At 42.5% G+C, this 18,979-nt stretch overlaps 2 protein-coding genes across 2 annotated transcripts in view; one reads left to right on the top strand and one right to left on the bottom strand.

Annotated features, from left to right (window-relative positions):
- The window catches only part of AMDHD1 (amidohydrolase domain containing 1), a 23,272-nt gene extending 21,975 nt beyond the window's left edge, over window positions 1–1,297 (bottom strand). The window contains exon 1 of the mRNA XM_017516181.2: window positions 1,059–1,297. Within this exon, the coding sequence (XP_017371670.1) occupies window positions 1,059–1,195 (137 nt within the window). The 5' untranslated portion in view covers window positions 1,196–1,297. The remainder of the gene's footprint in view (window positions 1–1,058) is intronic.
- A 554-nt stretch (window positions 1,298–1,851) lies between these two features.
- CCDC38 (coiled-coil domain containing 38) overlaps window positions 1,852–18,979 on the top strand; it is a 55,775-nt gene continuing 38,647 nt past the window's right edge. The window contains exons 1-4 of the mRNA XM_017516143.1: window positions 1,852–2,052; window positions 8,004–8,054; window positions 15,600–15,700; window positions 17,297–17,462. Coding sequence (XP_017371632.1) covers window positions 8,018–8,054; window positions 15,600–15,700; window positions 17,297–17,462 — 304 coding nt within the window. The 5' untranslated portion in view covers window positions 1,852–2,052; window positions 8,004–8,017. The remainder of the gene's footprint in view (window positions 2,053–8,003; window positions 8,055–15,599; window positions 15,701–17,296; window positions 17,463–18,979) is intronic.

Here is an 18,979-nt window from a genome sequence, read left to right as displayed (position 1 = left end):
CACTTTGGGAGGCCGAGGCTGGTAAATCACTTGAGGTCAGGAGTTACAGACCAGTCTGACCAACATGGTGAAACCCCTTCTCTACTAAAAGAACAAAAATTAGTTGGTCATCGTGGAGCAGCTACTGTAATGCCAGCTACTCTGGAGGCTGAGGCAGGAGAATCGCTTGAACCCAGGAGGCGAAGGTTGCAGTGAGTGAGATCACGCCATTGCACTCCAGCCTGGGCAACAAAATAAGATTCAGTCTCATAAATAAATAAATAAAATAAATTAAATAAAAATAAACCAACAGTTTCTTAAAAGCTGGGCTCTTGCACAACCCTAAACTGCCTCAGACAAGCGGTGGTCAGTTTGTGAGACTCATTCATCGTGTGCAGTTGTGGCTCCATGGCGCCCTTCAGATTCAAATTCTCATCCAATTTCCCTTGCTACCCCAGGTTGCCCTCAAACTTTGTTCTTTTATTCACATCTGGCAGGAAACTCAGATGAGTAAGAGAAATATCTTTTTTTCTGGTGGCCAAATCTTGATTTCTTATCACTTGGGGCCATTATCGACTAAATGTTCTCCGTAGTTCTAAAGCTTTAGTGTACGAGACCACACGGTTGTGAAAGGTACTTTTGAAAAATTCAGGTCTCATAACTCCAGCCCCAGTGATGCCGATCCTAAAATTCCAGGGATAGTGAGTTGGAGAATGCAGGTGGAATCAGAAATCTGCCTTGAGAATAAAATAACCACAAGCCACCCTGACAAAGGTGGTTTCCTGGCCTCCCTTTAAAAAGCACTGAGGAGAACCCCAACCTCTTCTGATGGTTGGACAGTAATATTTTACCAGCAGAGGCAGGACCCTGCATGCGTTCCAATGGGATGTTCCTCTCTGAGCTCTTTAAACGGAATGACAGCCCAAGCCGTTGGGCGTATTAGCAACAGGTGCCCCAAAGGCTGGCTTGCCCATGTGTCTCTGTGCAGGGAAGCTTTCACCGCGTTGCTTCCCTCCACAGTGCACAAAGCGGCCAGCTCTGCCGGTGGCGGCCCCTACCCTGCGCGCCCCGCCACTTACCTGCCCACCACTAGGCTGGCGCCCTCCAGCACCGCCAGGCTGCGCAGCGCGTCCCGCGTCAGGAAGCGCTCTCCACCGGCGCACACCAGTACCACTTGCCGCGCGTTCTCCAGCAGGAGCCTGTGGCCGCCAGCCATGTCGCTGCTCGCCGAGGGTCGCCGGGAGGCCACCAGGCTCGGGCCGGGGGCAGGACGCAGTGGAGGACGAAGAGCCTCAGCCTGCGCCGCCCAGGACTGGGAGGGTGGGGCGGGGGCGGGCGCTAGCATCCGCTGCCCTTTGCTCGCCTCCCCCAACCACAGCACTGAGGGCGGTAATCATTGCAAGAATGGCAATGAGTAATAAACCTGATGAGGAATCTTTGTTGGTCGTCTTGTCCCGTCCTGAGTAAATGAGATGGAGACTAGTGTTCCTATTTTTCAGATAAGGAAACTGCAGCTTGGTCGCCCCGAGAGTTCAAAGTGGGCTGTGTTGATCACTTGGTTATGTGGAAGCGGGTCAAGCGGGGTGGGTGAGGGCGCCCGGAGTGTTCGTGAGTTAAAGGCGAGAACCTGGGGTAGAGCCCCGAAGGAGGCGCAATGGGGGAAAGCCTCTGCCCAGGGGCTTGGGCGGGAGCCTGGAGGTAGCGCTCCTCGAGAAGGCAGAGTAGGGGCAGGGACTGGAGCTTGGAGGTAGAGCCCCGGGAGAGGACAGAGTAGGGGAAACCTCTGCCCAGAGGGCTGAGGCGGGAGCCCGGGACGCGGAGGGCCTCGGGCCGAGGGAACCTGGGGGTAGGCAGGAGGGGATGCGGTGGGGGAGTTGCTCTCGGGTCCGCGCGGGTAGCGGGTGCCGCGCACTTATCCGTTGGCCAGCTCCGTTCCGGGATCCGCTACCAGACGGCCCCTGAGATGATGGGGAACCGGGCTGGGGAACGGTAGAGCAGAGACCGGAGGATCGATTGGCACCTCCGCGCACTTTCCCCACATCGCGTTCCCGAAACGGATCCAAACTCATTGAGGTAAAACAGGTTTCAGCTCACTGTCCGCCCCTGCCCCTCCGAGTGCTCCCTCCCCGACTCAGCTGTGTCTGGTGGGGTCCACAGCAACTTGCGACCAAAATTGGAGACAGACTCAAGCTTGTGGAAAGATGGTCTATGATTCTTAGCCACGTCGCTTCCTGCCCATCAGTTGCTATGGAAACACTGCCCCGCACAGGCTTTTGTTTTGATTCCTTAATTACGTGATTTCGTTTATACATGTTTTTTACAAGCTCTGTTTTAAGCCTTGTGGAACATACAAAGACAGGAAAGGCACTTTCCCTGCCCAGCAAAGACTTTACAATAAAAATGATAGATATGGACACAAATAATATACTATAAAAGCAGACTGAGCCTGCAAAACCACAAAATATAAAAGTTAATTTAGTGTCTTTAAAAAAACATAGAACAGAAAGCAAAAACTCCTTTAGATGACCACGATAAATAAGAATATAATTTAGCTTCATATTATGGTCTATAAAAGAGAGACCATTAGGAAAGAGAGAGGAAAGAAAAAAAAAAAGAAAAGAAATAGACAACGTGAGTGAAAGAGACCCTAAGTGTGGGGGGACATCAGAAGATTATTCACAGCTCACATACACAACCACAAACAGGTTGTATGTGTGTGTGTGTATGTGTGTTTGTGTGTGTGTGCATAGCTTTTAAAAAGTTTATACACATATATATTTCTATGTCTTTGAAAAAAGAAGTAGCAATAGTGGGGAATAGAAACACATAAAGTCACTAACACACAGAGAAATATTAAAATTTTATATTATAAAATTTCTGCTAAAGACTAATCAGTTACATTTTGCAATTTTAGGCATATTTGCAGAACTATGCAATTATAGGTATAAAGGATGTATTAAAATTATAGAAAAATAGAAAAGGTTCAATAAACTTGTCTTAGTCTCACTTCTGTTTCCTATGAGCTGTTTGGGAAATTTATTTACAGTAATTTCTCAAAGCCTCAGTTTTCTCATCCTTATCGTAGGGATAGTTGTTTCTACTTTGTGGGCTTGTTTGTATTTTAAATAAAATAAAACATAAATCACTTAGTGTCAAGCTCGAAACAGGTAATAGGTATTATTATTATTAGTTTATTTTCATGCTGCTATTTGTCTTTCTGACCAGTTAAGGATTAGATTTCAGCCAATAGCATAGTTCCTCTCCTGACTTAACAGACCATGTACTTAAAGCTTGCAGGTTCTGGGTGAGTCTAAAAGAAATTATGTTTCTTTTTCATAGATATTTATGTTTGTGGGTGAACTGTGCACCTGATTCACAGTCCAGACAGACACATTGAGAAGCTCTTGCAAACAGGAGGTTTGCAGAAGCAGAAAGGATGAGTGAATTTCTCTCCGTGGTTACTGTTCAGTAGTTATAGATGGGTAAGAATGACACATTTTTCCTTGGGAATAACCAACGTCGCAATAGCAGCTCTTAAAAAGTACTTTTCACGTTATCTGACTCGCATTTGCTGACTCTTTAACCTGTCCTTCCTTCCTCTTAACCTCCAGTTTTTTGCTGTTTTTTTTTCACTTCGCAAAAGGGGCAGTCAGAAATGTCAACAGAAAAGTCCCTACTAAATAGCCTGACGCCAGCAGTGCCTTAAAGGTCAAGCTGAAAGTAATTTCCTCATCATTGTGCTATGCTCTGACCCAGTCAAAAGAGGCAGTGTGCGTGTGAGCAGGCCAAGGACCCAGTGGCTCCTGGCTTTTAGGTAAACAAAAAGTTGCTAGCTCTGATCTCTCCACACCATGCAAGGACACAGTTCACAGCCCCTTTTCCTAGTATTTGTCCAAGGTAGGTGGAGAGGAGGTGGGAAAAAAAAGTGGGAGTGTATTGGGTCTGGGAGAACCGTCTGAATCCTCATACGGATGCAAAGATAAACACTGCTTTTTATCTCATATTGAGATCATCTGGAAATCTGCTTTCATTGGGTTTTAGAGGGTGTTGTTGCAAAAAACAAACAAATGACTTCGAATAATTGAGATCATCTGGAAATCCGTTTTCATTGGATTTTAGAGGGTGTTGTTGCAAAAAACAAACAACTTCAAATAATATCTGGCAGACAGTGTTATTCATTTTACTTAGAGTTGGCTTAGAACCTTAGGACTGGGCCTTATAAAACTCCACTCTCCTTTCCTCACTTCCCCTGGAGCTTGGAATGTTAAGAATCTACACGAAGCTGATTCAGGTCCCTAACATTTGCACTGATATTGTTGGTAGACTGCTCTCCAATGACCAGGTTTCAAGAACTTTGACTGGGAGTTTCTTACAAAAAGTAATTGTCAGTTACGCTTCCATTTCAAATGGCGGCAGTTATTCACAAGACAGAGTGGGCCAGAAAGAGGGGGATCTGGACAATATCTACTTTGAAGAAAGTATAAGTGATCACTTCTTCACAACCTACTATGAGCAGGCACTTTGCATATATTATCTGTGTTTGAAAATTCCAGCAAGCCTGTAAGGAAGGTGTTATTATTCATACTTGATAGAAGATTCTGTGGTACAGTAAGCCTAATTCTCTAGACCCAAGAGAAAGAGTGGATGAGAGTCAGAGGAAGGAGTTAAAGCTGCCTGCCCCCAAAGGCCAGAGGTCTTTCAACAGTGCCATTCCTACTACCCTTGCAACGACACTTGTCAAGGGACCTGACTCAGAAAGCACATGTAATTGTACAGGTGTTAGAGGAATACAATGATTAATTAAATCAACCAGCATGGTGTTACCTTGAAAGAACAGTATACATTACACCCGTGCCTCTTTGGTTATCTAATACATACCTCACATTTTGCACGTCCCAAAATGAGCCTCTGATCTTCCCAGCTGCCCCTTCCTCCACTGCCTTGTCTGTCTCCATTTATGGCAACTCCATCCTTTCTTGCCTCAGTTCTTTATCTCATACTCCACATCCAAATGATCAGCCAATCCTGTAGGCTCTACTGTCAAAATATATCTGGAATCGGAACACCTCTCACCACTTCTGCTGCTATCCCAAGGGACCCCGTTATCTCTTGCCTCCCAGTGGCTGTAGTCTCCTAATAGATCTCCCTCTGTGACTCTTTTCCCTTTCTGCAGTCTCTTCCCAGCTCAGCATCAGAGTGATTCATTGAATGGTTCCATTTCACTGAGAAAATGACCTACAGGGCCCTAGCGATCTTGGACTTGTCTCTCTGGCCTCATCTGGCACTCTCCCCTTTGTTCACTGTGCTTAAGGCCCACCAGTCTCCTTACTGTTCCTGAAACACACCAGGCACATTCCTCCCTTAGAATGCACCTCTCCATGTGCTTACACTCCCATAGCACTTACTATGCAACTGATGCCATCCAAAGGCTGGACATGGTAACTCACCTAATAATCCCACAAGGTAGGCACTCTTTGCATCATTCCTCTTGAAAGACGGGGAAATTGAAGTGTGAGGATTAAGGGACATAGAGTCTATGCTCTTAATCGTTTAGTTCATGTCACCTCTGAAAAGGATGACTGGCAGTTACACACCACCATTTTACATTCCTGATATTTCTGAGCTGTTGATCTTTTTCATCAATTGGAAGTTGAATTTGAACATGGATTTAAGATGTGAATTTTCAGACATTTGCTATGCAATCCAATGACATTTTCCCTCCTTTTGGTACAGAGCCTTTGTTTAGCCATCATGCTATTTTTATTTTGCACCACAAAGACGTCCACTGACTTTCACATTTTTTCTGATTGGAAAGGGGATTTTATAATCCCTTTCTAAGAATAACTGGTTCTGTTCCTCTCCCTCCCTGTTGTTTTTCACCAACCTTTCATTCATCAATAGGGGAATTCATGCATATGGAAGTATAGAAGTATAACAACGTCTAGAGACTGCTGATTGTATTTACGTGTTATATGAACTACGTAACAGATGGAATGAGAGCAGATATCTGCTCTTAGCAATTGGCTTAGAGGAACAGAACTTTCAGCTTTTCTGTGAGTGAAAAAGTGCTTGAACCCATGGATAAAGATGCTCATTGCAGAAAGACTTTAAAGATAAAGGGAATGAGAGTGGGGAGGGGAGTGAATTTAGATAGACTGACCAAAGGAGTGAAAATGTGACAAGAAAGAGGTGAGCAGAATCTTAAGAGTAGAGATGAGTACAGAGTGTAAAATTAAGAAAATCTATAAACCTTTCATATTAGCCATTCAAATTCCATATACTTATCAACCACAGGTTGTCACCAAATCTTTCACCGACACTTCTTTTCCACCCATGAGAATGAATGTAATGCCTTGTAAAAAAATGTACAGTCATTTGAAAAGGTATAATATCAATGCCATAGGTTTTTATTCATTTGTTTCTCTTTTATAAGCTTTAACACAATTTATAAAAATCTTTGTCTTTATAACCACTGGAAGTAAAATTGGATGCTTGTTAGCAAATATTAGCACATTATAGTTCCCACTTACTGAGCTGGTCTGTAAGCCAGGCACCCTACTTGGTTAAACCCATTGCCCACTGAATCCTCCAGGAAGCTTAAGAGGTGTGTCACTTTATGAAACAGGAAGCAGAGGCTCAGAGATGCTGAGTAATTAAGATGTAGGCTCCATGAAGACAATGGTTTTTGTTCTTCTTTTTTTGCCTTTTTAAAAATTGCCCTGTCCTCCACCCGTAGAACAGTGCCTGACACATAGTAGGTACTCAATAGATGTTCTTTGAATGATACATGAACTTGCTTACACATAAGTAAATACCAAACCAAGATTCAAAAATCAGGCTTGTCCAAAGTCTACGTTCTTAATCACCTGCTGCTCTGCTACCAGGATATTTCGCTCTTAAATATGGCTCTTTGAGATTCCCAAGGCAGAGATTTAAATGGGAAGCCCAAAATAGGGTGTGTTGTCCATTGTTTCTGTTGTGGGCACACGTCTTAATATAAACAACTGGGTATCTCTGATCCCCAAAATGAATATATCTTTTGTTTTTCTTATTGTAACAGTTATACCAACTCATTGAGAAATTTGAATGATACCCAAAATATAGAAATCAGAACAAGGATTAGGGTAAAGCCAGTGAAGCTTTAGCTTCAGGCACAAAATTTAAAGGGGAAAGCAAAAACTCAGTAATCAAAATAAGCAATATTTTAATTCATTAGGTAAAAAATGTAAATTAAAGCAAAAAAATCATGATAAACAAAAAACCAGAATTTTAAATAGACAAGTTCTCTGGGCCAGGATTTGGGTGAGCAGAGTAAGGCACTGGCTCTCACGGTCACATAAGTACAGGGTTGGATACTGTCTGTATTTGCAATTTCGATATTTTGTTCATTATAGACTTTCCTGCATTTATTTAGAATTTTAAATATATATATTGCATTAACATTTAATTTATCGTGATAAGTGAAGGGTCTTTTGTTTGTTTGTTTGTTATTGTTTGTTTATTTTAGCAATCCTTAAGTTTTGCAGCTAAGGTTGAGTGCCTCAATCACCTAACCCTAATCCCAAACCTGGTAAAAATGAGAGATTACACCAAATCACAGATAATCATGTTTGATGAACGGCATTTCAAACACCTCTCAGATTTTTCCATGCATTTTTTTAATCCACACTATCCGTACTCTTTTGAATTTTTTTTAAACCTATATCATGGACAGAGGTAAATAGTGACTACAGCATCATGTTAAGGGACCAACTGGTAATTCCTTTTATGCATATACCATAGTTGTTTGGTCAACTCCGTATTTATGAAATGACAATGGACAAACGTGAGTGCACATGCTCTTTTGGCTGCTTGTGTGATTATTTTCTTGACATAAGATACTAGAATTGAAATTGCTGGGTCAAAGAGTATGTGTGTGCACTGCTTTTAAAAGCCGTAAGGACTGTCAAGGAGTTGCTTAATTTAGCCCTTTTATGTAATGTTCATAGAATTTTTAAAAAATGTATTTTATTCTTTTTCAACAGGGCCAGGCGACAAAATGTCCTCAAATATATTGCCAACGCTGAATTCTGGAGGTAAAAATAGATTAATCAATATACCCATGCTTTGTGCCTAATAGTGCTAGGCTCCATAGCAGATTACGATGGTAAGACAAGGAGAATGTTCAACAGTAAATATAAGACATAAAGAGCTTATAAACTACCTGCAGAGAAGATACTGTTCTACTTTTTAATTCAGAAAAAACCTTCAAATCAGAGGGTGCATTAAATTATCATATTTAGCTAGATTGCTCCAGTCTCTCATGACATAAAACAATTAACTCAATTATTTGTCATAGTCAAAGACATACATAACTAAACTTTATGAAAATCTACCCTCTTCTTTCCTTTACTACCCTTTCTCATCTTATCCTTCTGCTTAGTTTTTATTTTTACTTATTTTATTTATTTTTTTGAGGCAGAGTTTTGCTCTTGTTGCCCCAGCTGGAGTGCAATGGCATGATCTCGGCTCACTGCAACAAGCAATTCTCCTGCCTCAGCCTCCCGAGTAGCTGGGATCACAGCCATTAACGGCCACACCTGGCTAATTTTGTATTTTTAGTAGAGACAGGGTTTCACCATGTTGTCCAGGGTGGTCTCAAACTCCTGACCTCAGGTGATCCACCTGCTTTGGCCTCCCAAAGTGCTGGGATTACAGGCATGAGCCACCACGCCTGACCTTCTGCTTATTTAGAAGCATACAAGGAATTAGGATTTATTAGTATACAAGGAATAACAATTTCACTTATAAATTTGACAAAGACTTCACAACTGGGTAATACTTAAGAGTTTGTTATAGGTAACAGGCATTCCGGCAATCCATAGGCATTCTCTTTAAAGGAATATTTGGCACTATTTGTATTTACAATGTAAAAGTTTGGCTGCAAGTGACAGAAAATATAAAACAACTGTGGCTTAAACATGATAGAAGTTTGTTCTCTCTCAGGTAAACAAAGTCTGGATACAAGCTTTCCATATGGAGGTTCACATTAGGGGCCAACTCTTTCTAGCTTGCTGCTGGGCTATGTTCTTGGTCCAAGAGGGGGGCTTCTGCACCAGTGATCACATCCATATTCCTGGCAGCCAGGAGAAAAGGGGAAGGGGGAACATGCTCTGAAGTTGCAGTCACCACTTCCGCTGACATCCCCTTGGCCAAAACATAGCCACATGGTTATACCTGCCTCCGAGGGAGCCTGAGAAACGTAGTCTCTACTCTGTGTTCATTCAGGGTTCTATTCCTATGGAAGAATGTGTTGGATGTTCACCTCAGTATACGATCCTCAAGAGCAGCCACCTTTGTTTTGTTCACCAGTGTACCATCAGTGCCTAAAACAGTACCTGGCACATAGTTGGGGCTTCTTAGGTATTTGTTGAAGGAATGAATGAGTGGATGAATGAATTAATGAATAAATAGAAGAATTAGGACCAGACAAATAGAGTATCAGTAAGAGGCAAGGCTAAGAAAGGAGTAAGACTGTGTGTGTGGTAGACAGAATAATGCCCCCCAAATATGTCCACATTCTAATCCCTGGAACCTGGGAATGCATTACCTTACATGGCAAAAGGGGCTTTGCAGATGTGATTAAGTTAATTACCTTGATATGGGAAGGTTATCCTGGATTAGCCGATGGGCCTAATATAATCCAAGAGTCCTTGTAAGAGGAGTATCAAAGACAGAGGTGATGTGACAATGGAAGCAGAGGCTAAAGTGATGCACTTTGAAGATGGAGGAAGAGACCACAGACCAAGGCCCGCAGGCAGCCTCTAACAGCTGGAAAAAGAAAGGAAACTGGTTCTCACCAGGAGCCTCCAGAAGGAACGCAGCCCTTTCAACTTCTTGATTTTATGCTCAAAGGACTCATTGAAGACTTCTAGCCTCCAGAAGTGTAAGCAAATACGTTTGCATTTTTTTAAACCACTAGGTTTATGGTAATTTGTTACAGAAGCAGTAGGAAACTAACACAGTGAGGCAGTAAAGAGAAAGGCTTCTCCCGGGATTGTTAATTAGTAATGGCACGGATTTGCAAGGCCACTTAGAGAAGAATATAATAGTAACAAAAGGGAGAGAGTTTAAAATAGCCGGGATGGAGCTACTAGAATTTGATTTGTAGAACTAAGCAGACCCCTTATTGCTAAAATGGAGTATTGGAGAGAGGTTGAGCCTAGTGTCCAGTTTGCTCAAGAGTTAGTGGAATGAGACTCTTTGGTGGAATTTGAGGTACATTGTGGGTATGGGGTGCTATAAGGGGTTGAATGCAGACCCCAAAAGATATTTCCACCAAGAGCCTGAAAATGTGACCTTGTTTGGAAAGGGGGGTCTAAGTAATTAAGCTAAGGATCTCAAGATGAGATCTTCTTGGATTTAGGACAGGTGTTAATCCAATTACTCGTGTCCTTGTAAGAGAACAGAAAGGGAAATTTGAGATACAGACACACAGAGGGGAAGGTCGTGTGAAGAATGGAGGAAGAGATTGGAGTGATGGTTCTACAACCCAAGGAATGCCAGGAATTTCACTACCAAAAGCTAGGTGAAAGTCACAGAATACATTGTCCCTCAGAGCCTCCAGAAGGAACCAACGCTGTTAACACCTTGATTTTGAACTTCTGGCCTCCAGAACTGTGAGAGACTGCATTTCTGTTGTTCTAAGCCACCCTGTTTGTGGTCATCTCCTACAGCAGCCCCAGTCCTATGTGACTAGGAAGAAATACACGGAGAAGGGCTGCCTAGGGGCTAGTTCATGCGGTGAGTTTATAACATAGGAAATTTGGTGTAGCAGTTTGAATGGTGGCCCTCCACAAATGGTTGGCCTTCCTATTCTAACCTCTGGACTCTGGGAATGTGGTCATATTTGAGAAAGGATCTTTGCAAATGTAATTAAGATATGGATCTCAAGATGACATCATCCTGAATTTAGGGTGGGCCCTAAATTCAATGATAAATGTCCTTATAAAAGAAAGAAAAGGAGAAGGCCATGTAGTGTTGGAGGCAGAGGTAGGAGTTATTCTGCCAGTGAATGTTTAGAGCCATCAGAAGCTACAAGTGTTGAAGGATTCTCTCCTAGATGCTTCACCAAGAGAACCTGGCTCTGCCAACACCTTGATTTCAGATATCTGACCTCCAGAATGGAGAGAATACATTTCTGTTGTTTCAAGCTACGAATTTTGTGTTATCGTATTATGGCAGCGAGAGGAAACTACTATACTTGGTGTTCAGAAATTTAGTTTTCTTCTGTTTCTCTGTAACTGACATAAACTCAGCTTTGAACTTGGAGGGACAAAAATACCATCTTGTCAATTCCAGGACACTTAAACTTGGTCAGCAGAGATTTTAACTCAGGCATTCAAGATTTTAAGACACCTGGGATAGAGCAGAGTCTAAGTTTGTAGGGTTTCTTTGGGGAGAAGAGAAGGCTGGTTGGGGAAGAGGTGTCCAGCCCACCAATAACTCACCCTCTGGAGGACAACAGTGGCTCCATATTGGGATGTCTGGGGTCCAGCCCCGACCTGCGAGTGATGGTATATAAGGAATGGATCCATGGACTCTGGAAACACCACTGTATTAAGCAGAGCTCTGCAGAAAAACATAACCAATAGGAAGGAGATTTACTATGAGTAATTGGCTCATATAATTATGGAGGCTGAGAAGTCCCGTGATTTGCCATCTACAAGCTGGAGACCCAGGAGAGCTGGTGTTGTAATTCAGTCTGAGTCAGAAAGCCTGAGAAGCAGGGGAACTGATGGTGTGAGTTCCAGTCTGAGCATAGGAGAAGATGAGATGAGGTGTCCCAGTTCAAGCAGTGAGGCAGAAAAGAAGGGGTGACTTTCTAATCCCTCAGCCTTTTCTACTCAGACCCTCAAGAGATTGAATGAGATGCACCCGTATGGATGACGGCAGTCTACTTCACTGCACCTACCAATTCAAATGCTACTCTCACCTGGAAATACTCTCACAGACACACCCAGAAATAATGTTTAATCTGGGCACCCACGGCTCAGTCAAGTTGGCACATACAATTAACCATCACAGGTACCTGGCCCCAGGTCCTTTTGGGTCCTCGATCTCTGCTGCTCCCTTCTGCTCTCCAGCCTGTTGGCTTTGCTCGTCCACACTTGTGCTGTCTCAAAGTCCAGATACCTGGACCCACCTTTAGCTGTGTTTACTTCATGTTTTCAAGGCCTAAAATTTTATGTGCTGCCTTGACATAGTTCAGCCTCACAGAGCCCCAAAGTTCTAAAGATAAATCCTCCTGCTCTTGCCAAATATGACCTCCACCTAGTAGGAAAGTCTCCCTGCCTGGCTAGTTCCTCTATCAACTGGACCAGCTGCGTTCCACCTGATCTTCATCCTAATGGGTTTCACTGCACTGCCAGCCTTAAAATTATTCAAACAAATCAATCACATCCTCCTGTGGGGACCAGGGAACACCTCATCCTTTTGTTACTACAAAGCTTGCCTCCCACGACTGGTGATTTACTCTGCTCCTGAATGCAGTTCCCATGTGGCACTGCACTGCAGGCAGCATCCTCCTCCCCCAGGCTATGAGTATATGTGACAGTCCCATCTGTCCAGTATCAGGTATCACATGTTCAGCCATCTCATACTATTTAGGATGGGGGAACCCTCCATCAACATCAGGGTGAATGGGAGATGATCAGAGTACTCTGTGTTGAATCTAAGACTTCCACTCTGCAATTTTCTTTCTCTCTAACCCATGACTTACAAAAAAATGTATCTGGAGTTTCTATAACCCCAACCATTCCTACTTTCTACACTGAATCCTTGGGCAAATGACTGCTTTTCAGGTAGACGTTAAGCTCCTCCAGTCCACTAATTCCTTAAACTTTGGTCCACTAACTCTTAGCCCTGGGTGTACATTGCAGCCACCTGGGGACTCTGAAAATATTCCAGTGCTGATGTTGACTTGACCAATGAAGTCAGAATCTCTGGAGGTGGATGGAGCCAAAGTGATTCTAGTAATTTGAGGGTGAGAAGCATTGAGTTTCTTCACAGGCCCTTTGCTTGCTGGGAGGATGTGAAGTATTTTTGTGAGGTTGAAGTGGACAAGGGATGTAGGGTATGGGTTGGGGAATCTGCTGCTTTTCTCTGATTTAAGGTGTCAACTCCAGGCTCCCAGTACTCTTGGTCATATGGTTTGGCTCTGTGTCCCCACCCAAATCTCATCTCAAGTTGTAATCTCCACATGTCAAAGGAGGGACCTGTAATCCCCATGCGTTGAGAGAGGCAGGTGATTGGATCATGGGGCAGTTTCCCTCATGCTCTTGTGATAGTGAGTGAGTTCTCACAAGACTGATGGTGTTATAAGTGTTTGGAAGTTCCTCCTTCATGCTTCTCTCTCATGCCACCTTGTGAAGAAGGTGCTTGCTTCCTCTTAGCCTTCTGCCGTGATTGTCAGTTTCCTGAGGCCTCGCCAGCCATGCAGAACTGTGAGTTGATTAAACCTCTTTCCTTTATAAGCTGCCCAATCTCAGGGAAGTTCTTTATAGCAGTGTGAAAATGGATAACTATACTCGACCTTGACTGTTGGTTTTGAAAGCCAAGATTTCCATCCTGCCACCTCCCAAGAATTAGAAAGTAAGAAATAAAGAGAGAGAAAGAAGGATTTTTTGTCATTTCAAATATTATAATTAAAAACAGGAAGTCTGTGTAGAAATTAAACTGACTTTTCTTTCACTTTTTTAATGACCAGCCTTCATTTATTAAGTGTAGAAGTCCATAGTTTTTAGTGTATGCACATATATGTGGAGCTATCACTACAGCCAATTTTAGAACATTTTCACTAACTCAAAAAGAAATGAGCATCCCTCAGCCGTCAATCCCTAGGCCCAGTCCACCCTCCAGCCCCAAACAACCACTCATCTGCTTTTTATCTCCATGAATATGCCTATTCTGGACATTTTATATAAATGGAATCATATAATGTGTGGTCCTTTGTTATTGGCTTCTTTTACTTAACATGTTTCCAAGGTTCATCCATGTTTTATCATATATTATACCTCATTCCTTTCTCTGGGAAAATAAGAGTTTCTTGTATGGGTATACTCGTTTGTTTTTCATACATCAGTTGATGGTCTTTGTATTAGTCCATTCTCATGCTGCTAATAAAGACATACCCAGGCTGGGTAATTTATAAAGGAAAGAGATTTAATGGATTCACAGCTCCACATGGCTGGGGAGGCCTCACAATCATGGTGGTAGGTGACGGAGGAGGAAAGTCATGTCTTACATGATGGCAGTCAACAGAGTGTGTGCAGGAGAACTCCCCTTTATAAAACCATCAGATCTCATGAGACTTACTCACTATCACAAGAACAGCACGAGAAGGAACCCCCTACCATGATTCAATTACCTCCCACTGGGTCTCTCCCCATGACACATGGGAATTATGGGAGCTACAATTCAAGATGAGATTTGGGTGGGGACACAGCCACATCATATCAGATATCTAGGTTGTCTTTATTTTTTTGGCTATGATAAATAATACTGCTCTAAATATTCATGTACAAATTTTTGTGTGCACCTAAGCTTTCATTTCTCTTGCATATATCCTAGCAGTAGAATTTCTAGGCCATGTGGCAATTCTATATTCAACTTTTTAAGAAACTGCCAGATTGTTTTCCAAAGTGACTGCCCCACTTACATTCCTTCTAGGAGTGTATTTGGGTCATATTTCTCCACATGCTCTCCAGCACTTTTTATTATCTTTGACTTTCTTTTTTAAGACTCCCTAATCTGGACAGAGACTCTCCCTAAGGGTAGGGGCTGTGTCTGTTGCTGTTGAAATGGTGGTGTAAGGGTAATGGTGGTATATGTATAGTAGTGAGAAGGTGCATATTAATGTCTCAAAATTTTATCCTATTATTTTGTTAAAGACCTCCTTATTTTATCAGCTCATTCCTCATGAAGCAGTAAGAGCTATGTCAGTGCTGTGGGAAACAGGCAGAGGAGCTGTGGCTCCTACCCAGGAGATGTGGAGGCAAGGCTGTCTGCATCCTACTGTTAAAGCAAACTAAAGTATGGAAGGACTCCATACTTCTATATTTGAGTCCCTGTGAATGAACTGCAACCTAACTTAATAGGTAGACAAAATAGAAACCCTGACTTAGAAGTACGCCCTGTAACAATAGCTGAGTCTTGGCCTCATCCCAGCAGCCATACTTCAACCACTCATACACCGCTGAGTGTTCAAACTGTGCTCAAACTGTGTTCAAATAAGGCAAAAGCCAAGTTGTAACCAATCCAGCTGTTTCTGTACATCACCTACAATTTCTGTACCTCATTCCCCACCCCCCTTTTTTTCTATAAATTTGTTCTAACCATGAGGCATCCCTGGTGTCTCTGACTCTGATGTGATTCTGGGGGCTGCTCGATTCACAAATCATTCATTACTCAGTTAAACTCCTTTAAATTTAATTTGGCTAAAATTTTTCTTTTAACACTACCTTCTCAGAGACCCCTGCATCCCATTCACTCCACCCTGGCTGGTAGGAGACCTACTTACTGTTCTGGTCAACAGAGGCAGGATGACAGAATTCATTCATTGTTTCTTTCTTTGTTAACAGATAAAGTAAATGATGGCTCAACCAAAGAGGACAGGCCTTATAAGATCTTTTTCAGAGATCTCTTTCTTTTTAAAGAAAATGAAATGGCAGAAAAGAAAAGGGTAAGGTTTAATTAAAATCACAACGCTGATTAATGTTAGAATCATATCCACTTATCCATAGCTCTTATGAACTTTGCTGGGTTAAGATATGGAGTCAGCTACTGACCCAGGTGGTGTGTGCCCCACACCATCATGGGGAGACAGTGTAAACACATATGACAGAAAACCATCCAGCTGACGGTAGACACTGTGAAGATCGCCACCTAACGGAGGAAGAGAGATACACCACTGCAGTCCTGTAGGACAAGGATGTTACACGGTCCTTCATTGATTCCAACACCCACATTTTCACATTTCTGAAATTGGTATCTAGCTTACATAGATGAGACGTCATACATCATTGGCTGTACATAAAATAATAGTGCGTCTTACAATAAGTGACATCTCAGAGTGGAGGAAATACAGTAACAGAGGCATGCCAAGGAAATCTAGAGGAAGGGGTCTTCATCTTTGCTGGTGAGAAGATGGAAAAAAGGGTGTTAGTGGTGAGGAGATAAAAGAGATGAGTCTTCAAGAATCAGATATGGATAAGACGATGTATATGTGCGTGCTGGGGAAGGGAGAAGGGATGAAAGTGGAGGAGGGGGCGCTGTTTTCAAACTATGTGGTATGAAGCTAGATCAATGGTGAGGCTCAGGTTCCCACCACGCCTTCCAGAGTTAATCTCATTACTCGTGTGGCCATCATACCTACATCACCTGGTTCACATTTCAGTAGACTTACTTTCTTTCTTCCCAGAGGTAAAAGTTGATTACAGAACTTTGTCTACCCTAATTAAGATAAGGAAATTATCTAAAAATGCTCAACAACAGGTTCATCTCTGTGTGATGGTTCTTCAGCCTGTGTTGTATGGTTTTGTGGAATGTACTTAAAATTAAATTGAGAGAAGATGAATGAAATCACAAGCCTAATTTTTAAATAGCTACTGGGGTGATTTATCCCCTTCCTCTTAAGTTTGTAATTCCACAGAACCAACCCTTGGAATTTCCAATTTTTGTTGTTGTTGTTTGTTTGTTTGTTTAGATGGAGTCTCGCTCTGTCACCCAGGCTAGAGTGCAGCAGCGCAATCTTGGCTCACTGCAACCTCTGACTTCCGGGTTCAAGCAATTCTTGTGTCTCAGCCTCCTGAGTAGCTGGGACTACAGGCGTGCACCACCACACCCAGCTAATTCTTGTATTTTTAGTAGAGATGGGGTTTTACTGTGTTGGCCAGGCTGGTCTCAAAATTTTGACCTCAGGTGATCTGCCCACCTTGGACTTCCAAAGTGCTGGGATTACAGGCGTGAGCCACCGCACCCAGCCCAGAACTTCCAAATTTTAACTGCATTTTGAGCAAGACAGTATTGTGAAAATGAAGCTGGGGGGACATTTTCTAGTCTTGTGTTTGTGATGTGCATATTTTAAAAAAGTTAAATGGTCTTACTTCATATAAGAAGGAAATTAAAACAACACACATTTCTTCAAAGAGAAGAACCTTGGGTTGCTTGTTTAATGCTAAGATTTTGTTGCAAATGTTATTTTTATATATGATCACTAATTTTAAGATAACATATTTTTGTATATTAAAAATTCTTTTCAACTTTTCCACTCGGGCAGGAAAAACTTATGAACCAGAGCAGGAAAGTCTACCAGAAAACGACTTTTTCATCCAGAATGAAGAGCCGTTCATACCTGAACCAAGTAGCTTTCTACCCTGAAAGGAGTGGTGGGACATTTGAAAAGTTTGGGTCAGATACCATTCTGATTCCTAGATTAATAGAAGGTGAGTCTAAGTTACTCTTTAAGAACATCATTTTGAACTCCAGAATCAGGAAGCTAATAAAATTAAATACCCTTACCTGATGTTGCAAAAACCTAATCTGGTTTTAGTGACCTTTGGAGGCAACACGTTACAATACTATAAGATGATAATTACCACTCAGTGAAAGAAGACAATCTGATTATCAAAAATTCATGTGCGTATCCTACTTGTCAAACCAAGTAGTGCCTGTAAATGAGACAGAAAGTAGTTTGAAGTTAATGAAAATAAAGTGATTAATGCTAGGATGGTGGGGTCATGAAATCTTCCCCAAAATGAATCTTTTCCACATTTTTAAATTAAAAAGTTTAAAGGAAGGAAGGAAGGGAGGGAGGGAGGGAGGGAGGGAGGGAGAGAGAGGGAGGGAGGAAAAGGGGGGGGAGGGGGGAGTGGGGAGGGGAGAAACCACACTCTGGGAGGTTAAGTTACTTTATTTTTGTGTATGCATAGCAGCAAATTGCTAGGTCCCCATCAAAGAAATCACATGCACAGCTAAGTGTCAGAGACAGATCAGTTAGCCTACATAATAGAAGTGTCATTTCCATCTTTGCACAGCTGGCAGCCTGATTCTGGCTTTGCTCTCAAAGCACAACACCTGGGATGGCTGCAGGACTCTCCATTGCAGTATTCCACATTCTCGGATCTCTCAAACTGGCCTTGACATCCCCAGTGAGTGGTGGAGGCGCTCTCAGGTCTAGGAAGGCTAGTGCTTTGGGCAGGGCTTTACTATTCATGGCTTCTTGGTTCAAAGATCTGCCTGATAGCTAGAGTAGCCAAAATGGGAAACTCACTATAACGAGTCTACTTAAGAATAAAATTCCATCAACTCAGCCAGATAGTACCATGTCAAAGTAGGCTGGAATGGTGACTGTGGCTCTAGTATTTAGTAAGTTGACAGCACAGGATTTTTTTGGAGATTGAAGTTTATTTTCAATTCGGCCAACCCATTGGACATGATCAAATGAAAGCTATATAGTACTTTAATTCTTTTCTTCTATTAAAAATGTTTGAGTAAATTGAACCTGAATCTAATCAAGTAAATGTGAGGATCGAAGACCACGTTAGCTAAAACCATGACAGTACAATATATCAGATCCATGATATGGGAAATTCTACAGAGAAATTGACCTTGTTTCTTGAACAAATGAATGGCACGAGGAAAAAAAGTGTGTGTAGGGTGTGGGAAGAGGGGGAGGCTGTCACAAATTTAAAACAGATTTTAGTGGTGGCTCATGCCTGTAATCCTAGCACTTTGGGAGGCAGAGGTGGGCAGATCACGAGGTCAGGAGATCGAGACTATCGTGGCTAACACGGTGAAACCCCATCTCTACTAAAAATGCAAAAAAAATTAGCTAGGCATGGTGGCACGTGCCTGTAGTCCCAGCTACTTGGAAGGCTGAGGCAGGAGAATCGCTTTAACCCGGGAGGCAGAGGTTGCGGTGAGCCAAGTTAGTGAGACTCTGTCTTACAAAAAAATAAAA

The sequence above is a fragment of the Cebus imitator genome, unplaced genomic scaffold, assembly GCF_001604975.1.
Source record: "Cebus imitator isolate Cc_AM_T3 unplaced genomic scaffold, Cebus_imitator-1.0 Scaffold18, whole genome shotgun sequence".
Taxonomy (NCBI): domain Eukaryota; kingdom Metazoa; phylum Chordata; class Mammalia; order Primates; family Cebidae; genus Cebus; species Cebus imitator.
This window is presented reverse-complemented; position numbering and strand designations above follow the sequence as displayed.